Genomic DNA, 16,710 nt, shown 5'->3' with positions numbered 1-16,710 from the left:
TATAGGTCAAAGGTGAAATGTAGAATGTGTCATTTTATGATGGGGTCTTCTACTTTTGGTTTTAGCCATATAAGAAGGGCACAGTTTTTTTCATTTTAATAAAACATTAACAAAGATTTTAAAATATCTTTTAGATGCTATTTAAGAAAAATTGGCAGAAATTGAGTTATTTGGTAAAGCAATTCTTATGGATATGCCCCCTCTATCGTGGTAATGATGTTGTCCACAGTTCCAAGATGGCGGCACATGTAAACAATCATTCGTCCGTTACATCGTTGCTCAGCTGGTAAATATCATATTTTCTGTCTTCATAACTTGTGACATCTGAATTCTTGCGGATCAGGACATGTCTAATATACTTTTTGAACCGTTGTCGTGCTGTTTTTGTAGATATGTTTGTGTAATTAAGCAAACGCGCCCTTTAGAAAACCGTTGCTGTATAAACGTCAACTAATTTGATTTGATCAGTTTACTAAGACACTTAGCTTATTTTTTCTCCGTCTTCATCTTCTCAATCAAAAAATTCCAAATACAATATAAAACAACTGCTTACTTTTTCAATGACTTTGACACTTTGGTAGTCGTGGAATCTCTCTTCTGTGGGGTGTCTTTACAGCAGCGGTTTCAATAATAAATTATTATGGAATTCGTTTGTTTTTAATGTTTATGTTTGAATCCATGGATTCCCGCCCACTCAAAGTTTAGATTTACATTGATTCAACTTTTCTAATGGTTCCTTCCTGTAGGGCAGTCCATGACTTGTGTCTCCGACCAAAACTATTGTTTTATTGTGATGTTAGCAATCACATTTAGCATCCGAATTAGCTTTAGACTTTCTTAACCGTAAACGTAATATTACTGTCAGTCAGTCTTCACAGACTAGGACAACTGTTGGGAAACAGATGAAAATACAAAACAAGAATTGCAACAAAAGTTGAAAATATTCAGAGAAATGATTGAGAGTTCAAAGAGAACATATTTACCATATTAGCCGTACTATAACCTGACGTCCAACTATATGTAAAAGAAATTTAAGAAAAGCATCACTCAAACCAGAAACAGAAAAAGTCTGTAGATGTGGGATTGAAAATGTTTTCAATATACAGTATTTGTCTTCTTCTCTGACACTATCAGGTCTTTGCGGTCATTGGTGGCTAACTTCAGTTGCCATGCCAACCATGTCCACACCCTTCCTCCCAACATCAAAGACAAACTGGTCCATCTCATGAGCAAGAGGGGGACCATCAAGGATGACAACATCGGCAAGGTCATCTAAAAATAGTAACATTAGAAGTAAAATGGCATCTTCTTGCCAGTTGCTCAGAAAATTGAACAGAAAAAAAAAACTGCCAAGAATACCTGACTCAGGGATCGATGAATGTAACATTTGTCGATCCCCTGAGTCAGGTGGACAGGTGGTCACTAAGTAAAAGACAGGAATATTTGTCAATTGGAAAACCACCCAAAAGTGGTCACATGTCCTTATGTAGTGTGGTCACTAGTACAAGTTTGAACAGTATGTACGTATATGGCTATCTGGCAAGCATGTACTGGTACACATGTGTTTAAGTATACTATAATCTTGATAATGATAAAAACAAGCTGTCATTAATATGCACATTGAGTAGCTGATGACATACATTGTAAAGGTACACATGTATCTATAACATATTTTCCGGAAGCATTTGTAACCTTTTTTGCTGTTTTTCTAATGATGTATCTGACACATATTAACAGGTGGTTCACCAGAAGATGCGGGAGTTGGACCTGAGCGAGAGTGAGGTCAGTGACCTGAGTCTGGAGCAGCTGTCCGTGTGCCGTAATCTCCGCAAGATTGACCTGAACGCTGTGAAGGGGAACACAACAACGGTCACAACTGCAGGTGGGGGTAAATTACATGTAAAAGCCCATTCCACAGTACTAGTAGATACAAGTGGCTAATGTAGTTCTCCAATGTTTTACTCCTTTTCATGTGGGATTTTTTTCCCTAAGACAAGTAGACAAAGTACTCATAAACCACAAACGTGTACCAATATATACTGTTAACATCTTGCAATATAATATGTCAAATTAAAAATTGTGAATCCAGATTTTTCTCAATATTCAATACAGGCTTTTCCTATGATGTCATTTGCGCCATGTTCAGATTACAGTACACACGTCTCTCAACCACGCCTGATATTCTGCCGTTTGATCAAATTACCTGCCAACATGGTCGCCGAGGGATTCAAATTTTTATCACTATGACGTCAAGGAAAAGCTATTGCTGGCAGCTATAGGATCAATCGGTTTTCCAAAGTAATGAAGACATGAAATTCTATGTATACATGTTTAGTACTTGAAGTTTTAATGTTTGTCTGGTTTAGGTTATAATGTGTTTAATCAAAACAATGATTGACATATCATCCACTACTGCATAAGATTTTTGAAAGAAAGAAGAGAATTTAAGACCATTTTATATGTTCTCCCCCCCATCCCCAGGAATCGTCTCATTGGTACGGTCGTGTCACCTGTTGCAGGTGGTGCACCTTCGCAGATGTATAGAGATAACGGACGACGCCATCGTTGCTCTGTCGGAGTACTGTCGCCAGCTGATGTGCCTGAACATCGGGGGCTGCGCCAAGATCACAGACCGGTCCTTAGAGGCACTGGGACAGAACTCCAGGATGCTGAGAAGTATCAACTTTGGACACACTAAGGTTAGGTTTAGACCAATCTATTAGCTAGCAGGGACTCTTCTCGACACCCTACACTAGCAAAGCAAAGAAATAAGACTGTCACACCCAATCCTTTTGCAGAGGACACCCTATTTTCCTGGTATTACATGCACTTGAACATTGTGTTCCACACACACACACACATGTACACTGCAACTGTTGTTTTTTCCTTTTATGATAGTTGTATCACCAAGAAATGGACGGAGCAAGTGCATGGTGGAAAGCAGGTGTTAATTGCCTTTGCCATTATGTATCATAGTATGGCAAAGATAATTAACAGACTATTCCATATACTAGTACTGGTCTACCGGTATCTCCATACAGGTCACAGATGATGGTGTCATCAGCTTGGCTACTGGAAAATGCAGACAGTGTCTGACGGTGGGTGAAGAAGTCATCGTCTATAGTTGAAAATTTGTATTTTAAAACAAATACTTTTCAAGTCTTAGCTATAGAGATCCTGCATTGTTCTTATCAAGCCGCTCCCAACACCAATATTTCAGCTTCCAAGGAGATAATGCAACAAGATGAAAAAAATGGGGCCAAGTGTGAGCTTGATTTTTTCAGAGTGTTCTCCCTCTCTATGTTTTCATAATGGGAATATTGTATAGAGTCAAGAGTGTACAGTTCAGTTCATCCTCTGTGTGGTGACACAAATATCTTCACAGGTCCCTGTTGAACCAAGGAGGTTATATAGACCTCCTTGGTTGAACATGGCAGCGTGGAGTTCATCGTCTTGAAGACCCAAATACTCTTCAATCACCTTCTTAAGTGTCAAAGATGGGTGACCATGCCTATGATTCTCATCCATTTTCCAAAAGAAGAACCATGTCAGCTATTCTTGTGTACAATGCATCTAAATCCCCCTTTTCCTGCCCCTGTAGGAAGTGCACATGGACGGTTGCCAGCTGCTGACGGACGATGCAGTGGAGGTGATCATGGAGAGCTGTCCTCGCATCTCCATCCTCATCTTCCACAGCTGCCCAAAACTAACCGGTACGTCTAAGCAATCAGTGAAACACCTTTAGTTACCTTACCTTAAATAGATCCTCTTGGCGGCAAACTTTCTTATTCCAAAGGTCCCAGTTTTGTGCTGCTTCTGCCATATCCTGAAGAGAATTTAATCCGAGTTTCTTCCCATCATTGTGTAATGTTCGTCGAAGAGTGATTGGTGCAACAAGTTGAGGGAAATAGCTTCTATAACCTTTGATATTTTTTGTACCAGGATTTGCTTGATTGTTTGGATCTGAAATAATTATTGTAACTCTTTAATTGTAAGTGCTCATCAAGGTTAGAAAAGTCACCCTAGCAGCTGTCTTTCAAACTGCTGATTACAGGACTGTTATTTCTATAGAATTCTGAAGAAACTAGATTGTGCTCTTTTGAAAGAAGTTGTATCTCTGTTGAGTATATTCATTTCCTTTCATGTTGGTTTGATTTTCATGGTACTAGGTCAGGGAAAAGGTTTTTGCTGCATTTCAAATTTGGGGCTGAAACAATTCTGTATCACAGTAGTCATGCAAGGGAGACATATTCGTCATGTATTTGTGGTAGGGACTGTCATTATAAGAACAAACCCTACGATAGTTGTGCAATTTAAAGCAGTTTTGTTACAAAAGTTATGAAACCAAACACATGTATCACCATAGACTTACTGCAGCTGTTTCCTTTGTCCTTCAGACCGTTCCAGAGTGGCTCTGGAGGAGTTGAGTGGACCCAACTCCAAGATGAAGCAAGTGACTTGGACCATCTACTAATAGATGCTGGGAATTGGTATGGAATGACCACTAACAGAAAGAAAGTAACTTTTCCAGGCTTATAAAGTTGAGGAAATTATCAATGTCATGTCTGTACTACAGGAAAATATGAATTCAGTATTTGCTGTGTTTTAACTGTCACAGTGGTATAACAGTACTACATGTACATGTAGAAAAAGCTATGATCTCTACTGTAAAGTCAGGGGGGCAATGTAGGAGTTTTGAGCCAGTTTGAAAATAAATGCCTATTAGTTATCAGTTTTAAAGAGCTTATATAAGATGTTTGCTACAACTACCAGTTTTTCTTTCAGCAGTATTCTACATGTAAATTCATGTATAACCTGTCATAGTAGACATCATAAGTGAAGTGTACATATTTTCTGATCTTTAAACTTTTATTTTTTTATCACAAACAGACAGTAATTATTTTACATGTATATCATATAGTAGATTATTACAGTTCATCAAACTTTGAACATTGAGATCTAGATGTCATGAAATTGCATTTGTTACTTTAAATATTTTGAGGTAATTGTATAATTCTTGATCTTGGTCATGATAACAGAAAGATTTGTGATATCTTAATGACACAAGCATTTAAAGACACACTGACACTTCTCTCAAATGATATCTTTGCTTGGTTGTACAAAGGGTTCAAACACCCTAAAACAACAGCTCACAGCATGCTCAACTTTGCAACAATACTCTTTTTGGAGTCGGATCAGTTGAACTTCCTATTTGTCAAACTGAATCAGCGTATCAGACATAACCTCCTTTGCACACAAGTATCTGACAACTTGAAGATACTTTAGCACCAGGTGCTGTGAATTCATGTGAATGAATGTCTTTGCCAGTAAATTTCTGTCCTGCCCTGGGCCTAAAACCTCATGAGCTTTGCAGGTAGTTTATTATTGTCTTGGTCAAACACCATGTGTTAAGTAAATAAATTTCTTTTCACAATAGCCAGTGAAATCATTTCCGTCCTGTGCTTTAAACATCCCCAGCTTTGCTGGTTTGTCCTGGTCTTGGTTAAAAACCACCTCACCTCCCCGCTGAGTTAGTGGTTCACTCCTTGTCCTGATCGTACACCACTCCGACCACCTTACGTGCCCGGTCCAGGATACCGGCTATCTGTAGACTCATGGCGTGGGTCATCAGGGGACTCTCCTTCAAACCTGTGAAAAAATGGATTAGTTTGAATGAGTGTTTAGAGGTAGAGATAAAGGTCCTATAGCCTTCGAGGCCGTATAGGGGCAGTGGGACTGTCTAAGGGCAGTCGGTATTGGAAGCCAATCTCTCTCGTTCCCCATATTTTACCTCCACAAGTACAATTGAAGTCAGGTTCCCATTTTTGCACATAGGTGTTTTTTTACTTTTAAAAGTGCCTTTTCCCGAGAATAAAATCTCAATCTCATGTCAGCTAGCCTGGCCTAATTTTAGCGCCACAATGGACTCAGACCTTTTAATACCCCATGGATATGCAAGTTACATGTAGTAACCTACACTGGTCCATGTACATGTTCTTGCATGGGTTTATAGGTACATGTGGATTTTGTTTGGTCTGTGGGCTGTTGTCACTTATGAAATGCAAATGCAATCATTGTTTCTTTTTCAGTTTGATCTGTAACTTCCAATCTCCCTCCCTTGCATTGCACTCATGCTCTAGATCTATTTTCAATTGGTAGAAAAATGTCAACTGTCATCTGACCTTCCTGAAGGCACCGCCTGACCTCCATGGCCTCGAATCTGAACCCCGTAGCGTTGAAATAGTTGATGGGTTTCCCTGGTGGAGGGAGGGGGAACTTGTGGGTCTTGTCTGGTGCGATCAGTTCCTGGGGACTCCAGAACGATGGAATCTGAAAAATATCAAAATTAATTACATTGTACACAAATGTTACATACAATTATAGGATCATTACTTAATAGTTAAACTTATAAAGAAGATTTTGTTTTTGTTGCCATTAGTTGGTTTTCACTGGCCATGGGATATTATCATTTGTTAAACAAATGGTTTTTGGATTATGTGAAATTCCTAGCCCCAAAGAAAACTGATTATAAACTACTATGCCCCCTGTACCACTTCTTTTAAAAGGAATTGGTTGTTTCTGTGAGAACAGTATTGAAAATTTTCCCTCCTTGCAGCTCCTTCCAAAGTACAGTCACACCTATAGCTACATAACCACTTGCAGACTCCTCCCGACTGTTTTTCTTTTTCAAGTTATTGTTTTATTACATTTTTTTTCTAATTGCTGGCGGGGAAGCTTCCAGGCCAACAACAAGAAAAAAATGTAATAGTAAAACTGGAACTTAGAAAATGAATACAGCCGGAAGGAGACTGCAAAGGAGGCTAACTTTTTAGTGGTACGTTACAATGTGGATTACTTGACTATGTGTAGTATGACTCACTTTCTTCAAGTCCATTGAGTCTGTTAATGTGTTTACAAGGAATATCTTGCACCCACCTTGAGAGTCCCCTTGGTCCCGTACACATAAGCCTCGTTAGCTAACAGTGAGGACATGCAGCAGACCAGGGTCGCCATCCTGTTACCGCTGTACTTCAGGATGATGCTCACAGTCTCGTCCACTTCTGTAAAATAATGAGTGATCTTTAAACACAATGAATGTCAAGCTCTCTGCTTCTGTAAATACAGCCTGTGACATGTAAAATACTATAACTGTATGACATTAGATCTTACATAACCTGAATACCATACTCAGTCTGACATAACCCGCAACAGAACTAAGAACCCCCCTTTCCATATAAAACAGCCAGGAAACAATGCCTGAAAGGTAAAAAGAGCTGTTTTCCAGTCTTATGCCTTAATCGCCTCAAACATTAGAATCAAGGTTCATGTAACTAGACATGATATTACAGCTTAGCCTCCGTTGCAGATTCCTTCCAGCTGTTTTCTTTTTCAAGTTACAGTTTTACTATTACATTCTTTTTCTTACTGCTGGCCGTGCCATCAATTAGAAAAAAAATGTAATTAGCAAAACTGTAACTTGAAAAAGAAAACAGCCGGAAGGAGTCTGCAACGGAGGCTAATTACAGCTCACCCTGGTCAGTGAGAAGTCCACTAACAGTGATGTCCTCTGGTTCCTCCCCTTTAAACACGAAGTTGGCAAACTGGATCGGATAGAAGCCGAGATCCAACAGTGATCCTCCTGCCTGGGATCTAACAAGATCACACATAGATTTAGTAACTAAAGATACAGTCAAACCTGTACAAGTGACCACTGTATTTATTGTTAATTAATTGTCAAATTAGAAGTCCGGATCCAGGAAGACTAGTGGAGTGCCTTATGGCATATCACTAATGGATTTTCTCAATAAACCACCTCTACATAAGGACCACCTGGCTGTTGATACACAGTCAAACCTGTACATTTTCAAGTGATTCACATCTACATATGGACCACCAGGCCAATGTGACCACTTTTTAGTGGTTTCTTAGATGATTTTTCCCATTGACACAAGCATTAAGTATCCTGTCTAAACTATTATACTCGCCACCTGTGTACATAGACTACATTTTATTGGTTCTCTAAGTGGTCTTCTTATACTGCTGTTAACTGCAAAAACCTGACCAGGCAGAAGAATTGGAAAAAAGTTAAATTGAATATTGAGACTGATCATGTGATGAAAGCATGATCAGTACATGATAAGCTGAACATGATCATGTGATTAGAGCATGTCAGGAGCAGAATCATAACCTTTCCTTCATCCTTGGCTCGTCGCCCTTAGGAAACCCGAAACACGCTGTGACAAGTTTCACGTCCCCGATCCCTCCAGAGTCCATGATCTCACGAGCCTTCAGGTAGACTGGGAAGAAACGACTCCAAACACCCTAATGGTTAAAACAAAAATAACAATATCGATATAAAAGCAGAGCACATACTTTTGTATCGTGTACCAACAATAGAAGAAAGACAGATTTCATCACAAATGAACTGGTTAACTATTCAGCATGATCTTTTTTATAAGACTAGACTTTTCATGCCATCAAACCCTACCATATGTGTCATGTACATCCTTGTGTAACAGAATAGAATGTCCCTCTGGCCATTTAATAATGTGCCTGGTGGTAATGTGAACATAGTATGATATGGCCGTTACACCTGCTCATCTCCAAGTTCTGTGAAGGAATTGTTTTCGGTCAGCATTTTTGTTTCTGTCCTGCCCGGTTAATGTGCCCATAGTTATTTGAATATCGCAGAGTGACCGTAGGATGTGAGGCGGAAGATGATGTACATGTAACTGGAGACTCGCATAGCCAGAATCATTATGTCAAGTAATTCAAAAAAGCTCATACCTCTGTGGAAAAGTTTCACAAAGGCATGAAATCTTTGATTTCTTCTTAACATTAGAAGTCATGTAGGAAAAGAATTCTGATAAATGTTGTCACAAAAGCCTCACCTCCATAAAGAAGAGGTTCTTCTCCTTGGCGAGACCGATCATCTGCCGCGCCTCTCGGGAGTTGACGGACATCGGCTTCTCACACAGGACAGGCTTCCCCGCCTGGAGCATCATGGTAGTCAGCGGTGCATGCTGGGTATGGATGGAACCGATGTACACTGCATCTGGGTACATGAATTCAGAAATATCATGGTCATAGAACTGTAATATTGTTCACATCCAAATGATCGAAAATTATACAAACATCATAAAAGAAAAGAAAGCCCACACATGGACTCTACCGTCATTGTAGTCGACATTGGTGAGAAACTGTACTTCAATTTACTTAATCATGTACTCAATCTTATCAGTATCTGTAGATATACAATGTATTATACCCTTATTTCTATAATTATTATATATTTTACCTATGTCGTCCTGTGCTGCTAGCTCTGCGTATGATCCGTAGGCTCTTGGGATGTCGTGAGTTTTAGCAAACTTCTGGGCACTCTCAAGGCTTCTGGCGGCCACAGCAACAACCTGTATATACAATAGGAAATTTAAGAAATTCTAAGTCTTTGAGTCGGAATCACATAACCATTAAAGCCCCACAGGCTAGTTCTACACTTAGTGAAGGTTTTAGTAACTGGTTGATACATTTCCTTGCTCCTCTTTTCCTGAGAAATGAGATGATCAAATGTGCTTAAGGGTTTGGTTCCTGAAATGTAATGATATCACATTCTTTTCATTTTTCTGAATCTTGAAGCCCACACACGAAAATTATTTTAAAATCCGTTCAAAAATTAACCTACATCATAACGTTAGTGATTCTGCAAAAAAAGAACAATGCTGATGCCTCGGTTGTTGTTTGAATAATAAGTCCACAGTTTAGATTACAAAAATAAATTTAATGTTTTGAATTTTTTTTACCTGATGTTCGTCCTGTGGAAGAGTGTCCAGGGCGATCTTGAACTCGTTACTGATTCTCCCTGCACTCACAAACCCCCAACGAGTAGGCGCCATGTTGAGTTGACGTTACTTATTAACTTGAACAGTCTAGAATAAATCATCATTAAGGTTATCAAACGCCCAAACGGCAAAGAGCGATGTTGAGTAAACGTCACTTATTAACCAGCACACGCTATAAAAACTAACCACCGCCGGCACGGACAAGTCACAATGACTTCACAAAAAAAAGGCATGACTTATGTTACTGAGGAACCATTAAATTTCATACTGACTTACTGAGTTAACATTATATTCCGTAAGATGGTTACTTAGCTTCTATAATCGAAATCCAAAACGTTTTTGTCCCAAAGATGTCAACAATATAGTGTATTTTATGTTGACCAGTATGAAGGGTCTTTGGCGTAAAACATCAACATAAGTGGTTCATACATTTCATAAAGTAACCTATTTGCTATAGCTAGAACTAGAGCTTAACCATCTTCACGTTAAAAACCAAGGTTTAACCTCCTTGTAAAAACAAACTGTCTTAAATCAAAGTGACATACGGAATGCAACAGACGCCTATATTTATCTCAAGCTATTTGAAGAAGCGTAACATTTTCCGCCAAGTTTTATGCCATTTTAGCAGGAAATCTAAATTTACCTATAGATTCTTAATACACATTTCCGCCTTACCTTCGGGTTGGTTCCTTTCCCTTTGATCAGTGAAAGTTTCGCGTGTCACTCCCGCCGAAACTTTTCAACTTTGACCCCACCAGCTGGGCTAATTTTAGGTGGCTGCAGTATTTATTTCTTCGCCTGATCATATCAGTTACTACATTATATCATTTGTTTCCCATATCTATCAGATCATTTTGTTTTCTCCCATTCTGAGTAAACTGAGATATTACTTGTCTACATATCAGCATAGAATAAGCAGGCATAAAGATCTTTGCACGTCGGCCTACTAACAATCTATCACTAGTGACATCTAGCAACTTCTATACAAAGTGCAGTTCCTCCTTTGTTTTATTGCCAACAATAGCCATTTGGACAGTGATCAATTTTGCTTAAAATAGTAAAGACTTTGTTTGTAAAAATGTCAACAATTGTCTACTGTGACTACATATTCAAGTCTTAAATGGAATTCAGTAAAGTAGATTCCATGGCTTCAAGCAGCATTTTTGATAAATACATATATTTTTTTGTAAGCCCTTTTTTTATTGCACAACCATTTAACCAACTATATTCTGATAGCTCCCATTATCCCAACATTGTCATTCAGATAAAATACCGCCATCTACTATTCTAAGCATACTTCCATATCTTACAGCAATCACAAATTCATCTGTCTGTCTGTCTGTACCTCTCTGTGAATACTGTCTATCAGAAACCAGTTCTTATGAGCTGATAGTACCAATAGGCAATATGGTACAAGCTGCTAATTACTATGGACAATATCTAAGTTTATGACCTTCAATGACTTAATTTATAAATGACAAGGAAAACAACAGACACCTGTCCTAAAACAGTCACATTACATATTTTCTATTTCTTTGATATGCATTGATTCAACAATTTGTTCTCACTTAAAAGTACTTCAGAGAGTGCTTCTGACCAAGCATAAAACCTCCTTGTTCTGACTTGGTTTTGCATTTTTAGAGAAGGCACAAGTCCATTCTGATCTCTGTTCATAAGACCACCCCTTCTAGCTTAGTGGTTCACTCCTTGTCCTGATCGTACACCACTCCGACCTCCTTACGTGCCCGGTCCAGGATACCGGCTATCTGTAGACTCATGGCGTGGGTCATCAGAGGACTCTCCTTCAAACCTGCAGTAGGAAATAGGAGAAACTGTCAGAGCAAAGTTATTGGAAACTGTCATTGCGCTCTGAACGGACACACAACAACACTTAATGTGGGATCCCTCAAGCAAAGTCACATGGATCTTCAAGATTGTACAGCTTCTGCTTAAAGTTAAACCTGCCCAAGACAACCATTAAGGGGGCCGATAAAATCTATGTGGACAGGTGGTAACTATTGTCTGGATTCTTAATGTGTCAATGGGAAAAATTAGCTAAGGGACCACTAAAAGTGGTCACACTGGCCACTGGTGGTTCTTATGTACTGTAGGTGGTCCTTTGTACAGGTTTGACTGTAATTGGAAACCTGAATTTAAAGATTATATTCCTGACCTTCCTGAAGACACCTCCTGACCTCCATGGCCTCAAACCTCATCCCTGTACTGTTGTTAAAGTTGAGAGGCTTCTCTGGTGGAGGGAGGGGGAACTCATGGGTGCCGTCTGGAGCAATCACTTCCGTAGGACACCAGAAGGTTGGGATCTGAAAAAAGTAAGAAATGTTTTACACACATGTGTGATTGTGCTTTTATTTTATCAAAAATAACATTTTCAGCCAGTAAAGTTTGTTATAGAAAATGGCATCTTGAGGCTTAGATATGGATCGTTCATTCATTTGCTCAGACCCTATGTAGTGCATAGGTCAGCAAGTTTCCTTGCTGTTTCAGTAGCAGCGTCTAAATCTATAGCGAGAGGTTTCTAGCCCTCTCCCTTTAATGTACCTCCTCCAACATGGCACCCCAATTTTATGTCTCTTATGAAAGACAGGTGTAGCCCCCAACCAAGATGTCCTTTCCCGGATTTGAACCAAGGTCTCACAGTTACCAACTGATTGGAACCAGGAGCTCAACTGTGAGGCTGCCACAACACGAAAGCTTAATTGGAATGGCCAAAGAGAAAAAAAAACTTGAACCCTTAGCTGCTTTGGTTCTCTTTGAGCAGCAGTTAATTATGTTCTTCTGTATGACTAGCATGACTCAAGAAAAGCAAGTGACTGTAGCCCACATGTAAGATTCTGTCCAAACCTTAAGAGAGCCCTTTGTCCCACACACATATGCCTCGTTGGGCACAATTGCAGACATAGAGCACAGAAGTGTCGCCATCCTGTTTCCACTGTACTTCAGTACAACAGTCACGGTCTCATCGACTCCTGCAGGAAATACATCATTAGTCAGGGAGCTGCCGAGAAGTCAGGATAGAGTTAGATATGCAAAGGTTGAGATGGGTTTCAAGTTTGAGACCATAACCAGCTGCAACAGTGCCATTTACATCCAAAGCTGTTGTGTTACGCCAAAGGTTAGTTATACCGGCTATACAGGTACAGATACAGTCAAACCTAGATTCAGCAACCACTCAAAGGATTGAGCGACATGGTTGACAAGGACAGGTGGTTGCTGAGGACAGGATGGTGTTAGTACTGTTTATGTATTTATTTATTCATCATCAGACAAGTGACTGCTGACTACTAGTATGTAAAAATGGACGTGACTGTTTTAGATGTTACTGGAGGTGGTTGCCTACTCTAGGAGGTTGCCTGACCAGGATAGACAGTAGCCTGACAAATCGCGCTCCTAGTGGCCAGCAGGTCCTGTAACCGCCATCCCCCTAGTGGGGGTCAGTAACCTCAGGCCGAGAGCTTGTGTAAACACAGGCTAGGATAGACAGTAAAGACATTTAGGAATTCTGCCTATTTCAGTCCCAAGTTGAATTTGATAAAGGCATGAACTAGACTAGTACTAGTGATATCAACACTAACTCACCCCCATCACTAAGGTGTCCGCTAATGGTAATGTCCTCTGGTTCCTTCCCTCCAAACACCATGGTGGCAAACTGGATCGGATAGATCCCCAGATCCAACAGTGATCCTCCTCCCAGGGATCTAACAAGATCATAGATCTGGTAAATATATTCCCTTTATTTGAAATGTAATAAAGAGATAAGGCAACAAGAAAAAATTGACAGCCAATAGACGGGTGCTAAGACAATCCTTGACTGCAAGCACATAGAAAACAATAAAAGCAGTTGTGGTAAGGGTATGAAATTGACATTTACTCTATGGTTCATCTATCATTTCCCTAATTATCTTTATTTGTTGGTAGTAGTTACAATTAGCCACCATGAGGTATAGTGAACAAATGATCACATGATTACAAGAAATTATGACACAGTAAATACAACCATGCATAAGCAGCAGCATGAAAACTGACCTTTCTTTTAACCTGGGCACATGAGCAATATAACCTCCAAAACATGCAGTCACTATCTTCACTTCCCCGACTGCTCCTGAGTCGATGATATCACGGATCTTTTTGTACGCTGGGAAGAAGCGACTCCAGACAGCCTATCATAAATTAAAGAAATTATTGGATTAGATTCATTTTCATAGCTATTATTTGTGCTATTACTTTTTCACTACTAGAAAAGCAGATAACGTATGAAGGAAACATTCATGTAAGGCATTACATGTTCTTAGCTATATTTCTAAACATAAACTCTAATGGTGGAATCGGCTAGACATAAGATTGAGAGGTCACATGTTCGATTCCTGGCATTCCTGAATAAGACGTTGGGTCCTTGGAAAATGCACTTTACACGACTTTCACACAGTCCTGGTGTATATGTGTAACTGCTCTCATTTGGGGAGGTAGGAGAGGGATAGGCTCGATCTAGCCTCCGTTGCAGACTCCTTCCGGCTGTTTTCTTTTTCAAGTTACACCCAGCCAGCAATAAGAAAAAAATGAAATGATAAAACTGTAACTTGAAAAAGAAAACCGCCGGAAGGAGTCTGCAACGGAGGCCAGGCTCGATCAGCCTTCCAATACCAATACCCTAGACACAGTGGATTAACACCCTACAGCACCTATGGCCTCAAAAAGGCTATGGAACCTTTACCTGATCAAACATCAAGTCTATTGTCAAAGCCTCACCTCCATAAAGAAGAGGTTCTTCTCCTTGGCGAGGCCGATCATCTGCCGTGCCTCTCGGGAGTTGACAGACATCGGCTTCTCACACAGGACAGGCTTCCCCGCCTGGAGCATCATGGTAGTCAGTGGTGCATGCTGGGTATGGATGGAACCAATGTACACCACGTCTGAGGGCATTGAAGAAATCACACCATCATTTGTGAAAAAAAACTACATTTCAATCTTTCCTTTTCTTGTCACTTATAGACAATTTTGCTTTTCTTTTTCCTGTGCTAGTACTCTCTTTTACAGATCATAGGGTGGAAAATATGATCAACTGAAATTAGACATAGACTTAAAATGTAGTGTGCAGAATTGTAATGTAGTAAACGTAGCACTTTTGTCAATTGTCAACATTGATTCACTAATACTTTAAAAAGTTTTTAAAAGTCTTACCTATATCCTTCTGAGCTGCTAGCTCTGCATATGAACCATATGCTGCTGGGATGTTGTGAGTTTTAGCAAACTTCTGGGCACTTTCCAGGCTTCTAGCTGCAACAGCTACAACCTATATGCATTGAAACAAGAAAAAAAACGAAGTTGCAAAACAGGAATCTAATACTAGTAAATAAACACAAAATAAAACATACTTCTTTATGGTAAAGCAATTGTCAGGTTACTCTCAACTGTTATTTCATATTCTAGCTGAAATCCGCTCCCAAGGCTTATCAGATGGAATACGTTGATGAAGGTTAGACATCCAGGTAGTAAGATACGCCAAAAATCGTTACTCAAGCAACTGGATAAAATTTTATCCAGTTGCTTGAGTAACTATTTTTGGTGTATCAGATGGAAGCCTAATGTAGTTTAAAGCTTCAAATGAATTTATAACAATGAATAGATAGATAAACACTACTCACCTGGTGTTCCTCCTTTGGTAGAGTATCCAGGGCCACTTTGAAGTCGTTGCTGATTTTCCCGGCGCTAACAAACCCCCAACGAGTCGGCGCCATGGTAGAACTCAGCTGTTTAACTATATCCTGTATGTATCACTCTGGAATTAATCATAAGCACATTGTTAGTCTCTGACCACGTACTCAAGACGACCAAATAAAACTAAAACAAACAACTTTCTGATGACTTATTCTATTAGCTTTTAAGTCAAATCCCGATCCGCAAAGTTTTCCTCATTGTCGTGTCGCCTCCCAAGAAGCGTCACCGTGATGGACAAATGCCTGTCGAGGTTTTAAAATCATGACACATCTCTAAATAGTCTTGTGTTTGGTTGGGTCTTCGTCTGGTCTAGCCGTGGTGACTGTTACAGGGCTTACTTTTTTTTTTTACTCGCTCTCGGACTATGTACAAGACAGCAAGTAAGCCCTGCAACAGTCGCTAGCGGCTACGTCTGGCCTGATGATGTGTCAAAAACAGACCAAACAGCTCGACCCTTTCCAACTCTATTTTGAGCTCTTGAAAACGTATGCTTTATATAAAAGAAGCATTTAGAATGCCAACTGTTATTCGCTTTATTAAAGATACAAAACCCCAGGTAAGATCCTTCTTTCTTAATATTCAGCCTGTTTTTTTTCTTGGAAGTTCAAGACTTACCTCTTCACGTGTGCCACTCCCACCTCCGGTAACCTTTGACCCCGTCTAACTGGGTCACTGTAGGTGGCTGTTGTAGATTTTCTGCTGCCTAAATTTACAATTTCAGTAATTTCCCGATTTGCTGACTATATCTAAGAGAATACATTTCCCCGCTGTATGATAAGAAAAATTATAATGAAGTAGTAAGATACATTTTCGATAAGATTTATACCTAGCACAAAGCGTAGAACACACAGGCATAAAGACGATTTCACGCTGGACTACTATAGTTTTATTTCTCACTAAAAGTTTGGAAACTCGGGAAAAGCGATTACTCCTTATTTTGTGTTAAACGTGGGGATATTTCATTCACTTACATTAAGATATATCGAATCACTTATATTATAGAAAATGGATCAGAATTTTTAACAAAAAAGAGCACAAACGTCTGACTGTTTCAAAATCTTATCCAGTTGCTTGAGTAATTATTTTTGGCGTATCTTATTACCTGGATGTCTAACCTTCATCAACGTACCCATAACAA

General features: G+C 39.5%; 3 protein-coding genes across 4 annotated transcripts; 1 reads left to right on the top strand and 2 right to left on the bottom strand.

The window, feature by feature from the left end:
* The first annotated feature begins 230 nt into the window (after positions 1-230).
* LOC136421930 (protein AMN1 homolog) lies at positions 231-5,446 on the top strand. The gene is made up of 7 exons (XM_066409519.1): positions 231-286; positions 1,135-1,267; positions 1,738-1,882; positions 2,482-2,699; positions 3,042-3,098; positions 3,602-3,713; positions 4,398-5,446. The coding sequence occupies exons 1-7, from the start codon at positions 237-239 to the stop codon at positions 4,472-4,474; spliced, it is 792 nt and encodes a 263-aa protein (XP_066265616.1). The 5' UTR covers positions 231-236; the 3' UTR covers positions 4,475-5,446.
* Positions 4,848-10,616, bottom strand: LOC136421926 (trans-1,2-dihydrobenzene-1,2-diol dehydrogenase-like). Of its 2 annotated transcripts, none has more exons than XM_066409513.1 (9): positions 10,515-10,616; positions 9,801-9,926; positions 9,299-9,410; positions 8,892-9,055; positions 8,189-8,322; positions 7,532-7,650; positions 6,937-7,061; positions 6,183-6,330; positions 4,848-5,649 (listed from the first exon to the last, which is right to left on the bottom strand). In XM_066409513.1, exons 2-9 carry the CDS (start codon positions 9,891-9,893, stop codon positions 5,540-5,542), a joined length of 1,005 nt encoding a protein of 334 aa, XP_066265610.1. In that variant the 5' UTR covers positions 9,894-9,926; positions 10,515-10,616; the 3' UTR covers positions 4,848-5,539. The 2 variants fall into 2 exon arrangements, with proteins under 2 accessions (XP_066265610.1, XP_066265609.1); XM_066409512.1 differs by having other exon boundaries at positions 9,801-9,916; positions 10,515-10,608.
* A 213-nt stretch (positions 10,617-10,829) lies between these two features.
* On the bottom strand, positions 10,830-16,227 carry LOC136421928 (trans-1,2-dihydrobenzene-1,2-diol dehydrogenase-like). Its single transcript, XM_066409516.1, has 9 exons — positions 16,188-16,227; positions 15,500-15,633; positions 15,036-15,147; positions 14,604-14,767; positions 13,884-14,017; positions 13,437-13,555; positions 12,702-12,826; positions 12,013-12,160; positions 10,830-11,649 (listed from the first exon to the last, which is right to left on the bottom strand). The coding sequence occupies exons 2-9, from the start codon at positions 15,590-15,592 to the stop codon at positions 11,540-11,542; spliced, it is 1,005 nt and encodes a 334-aa protein (XP_066265613.1). The 5' UTR covers positions 15,593-15,633; positions 16,188-16,227; the 3' UTR covers positions 10,830-11,539.
* Positions 16,228-16,710: the final 483 nt, after the last annotated feature.

Source organism: Branchiostoma lanceolatum, chromosome 16, assembly GCF_035083965.1.
Source record: "Branchiostoma lanceolatum isolate klBraLanc5 chromosome 16, klBraLanc5.hap2, whole genome shotgun sequence".
NCBI lineage: Eukaryota > Metazoa > Chordata > Leptocardii > Amphioxiformes > Branchiostomatidae > Branchiostoma > Branchiostoma lanceolatum.
Note: the sequence above shows the minus strand (reverse complement) of the source record. Positions and strands in the feature narration are given on the sequence as shown.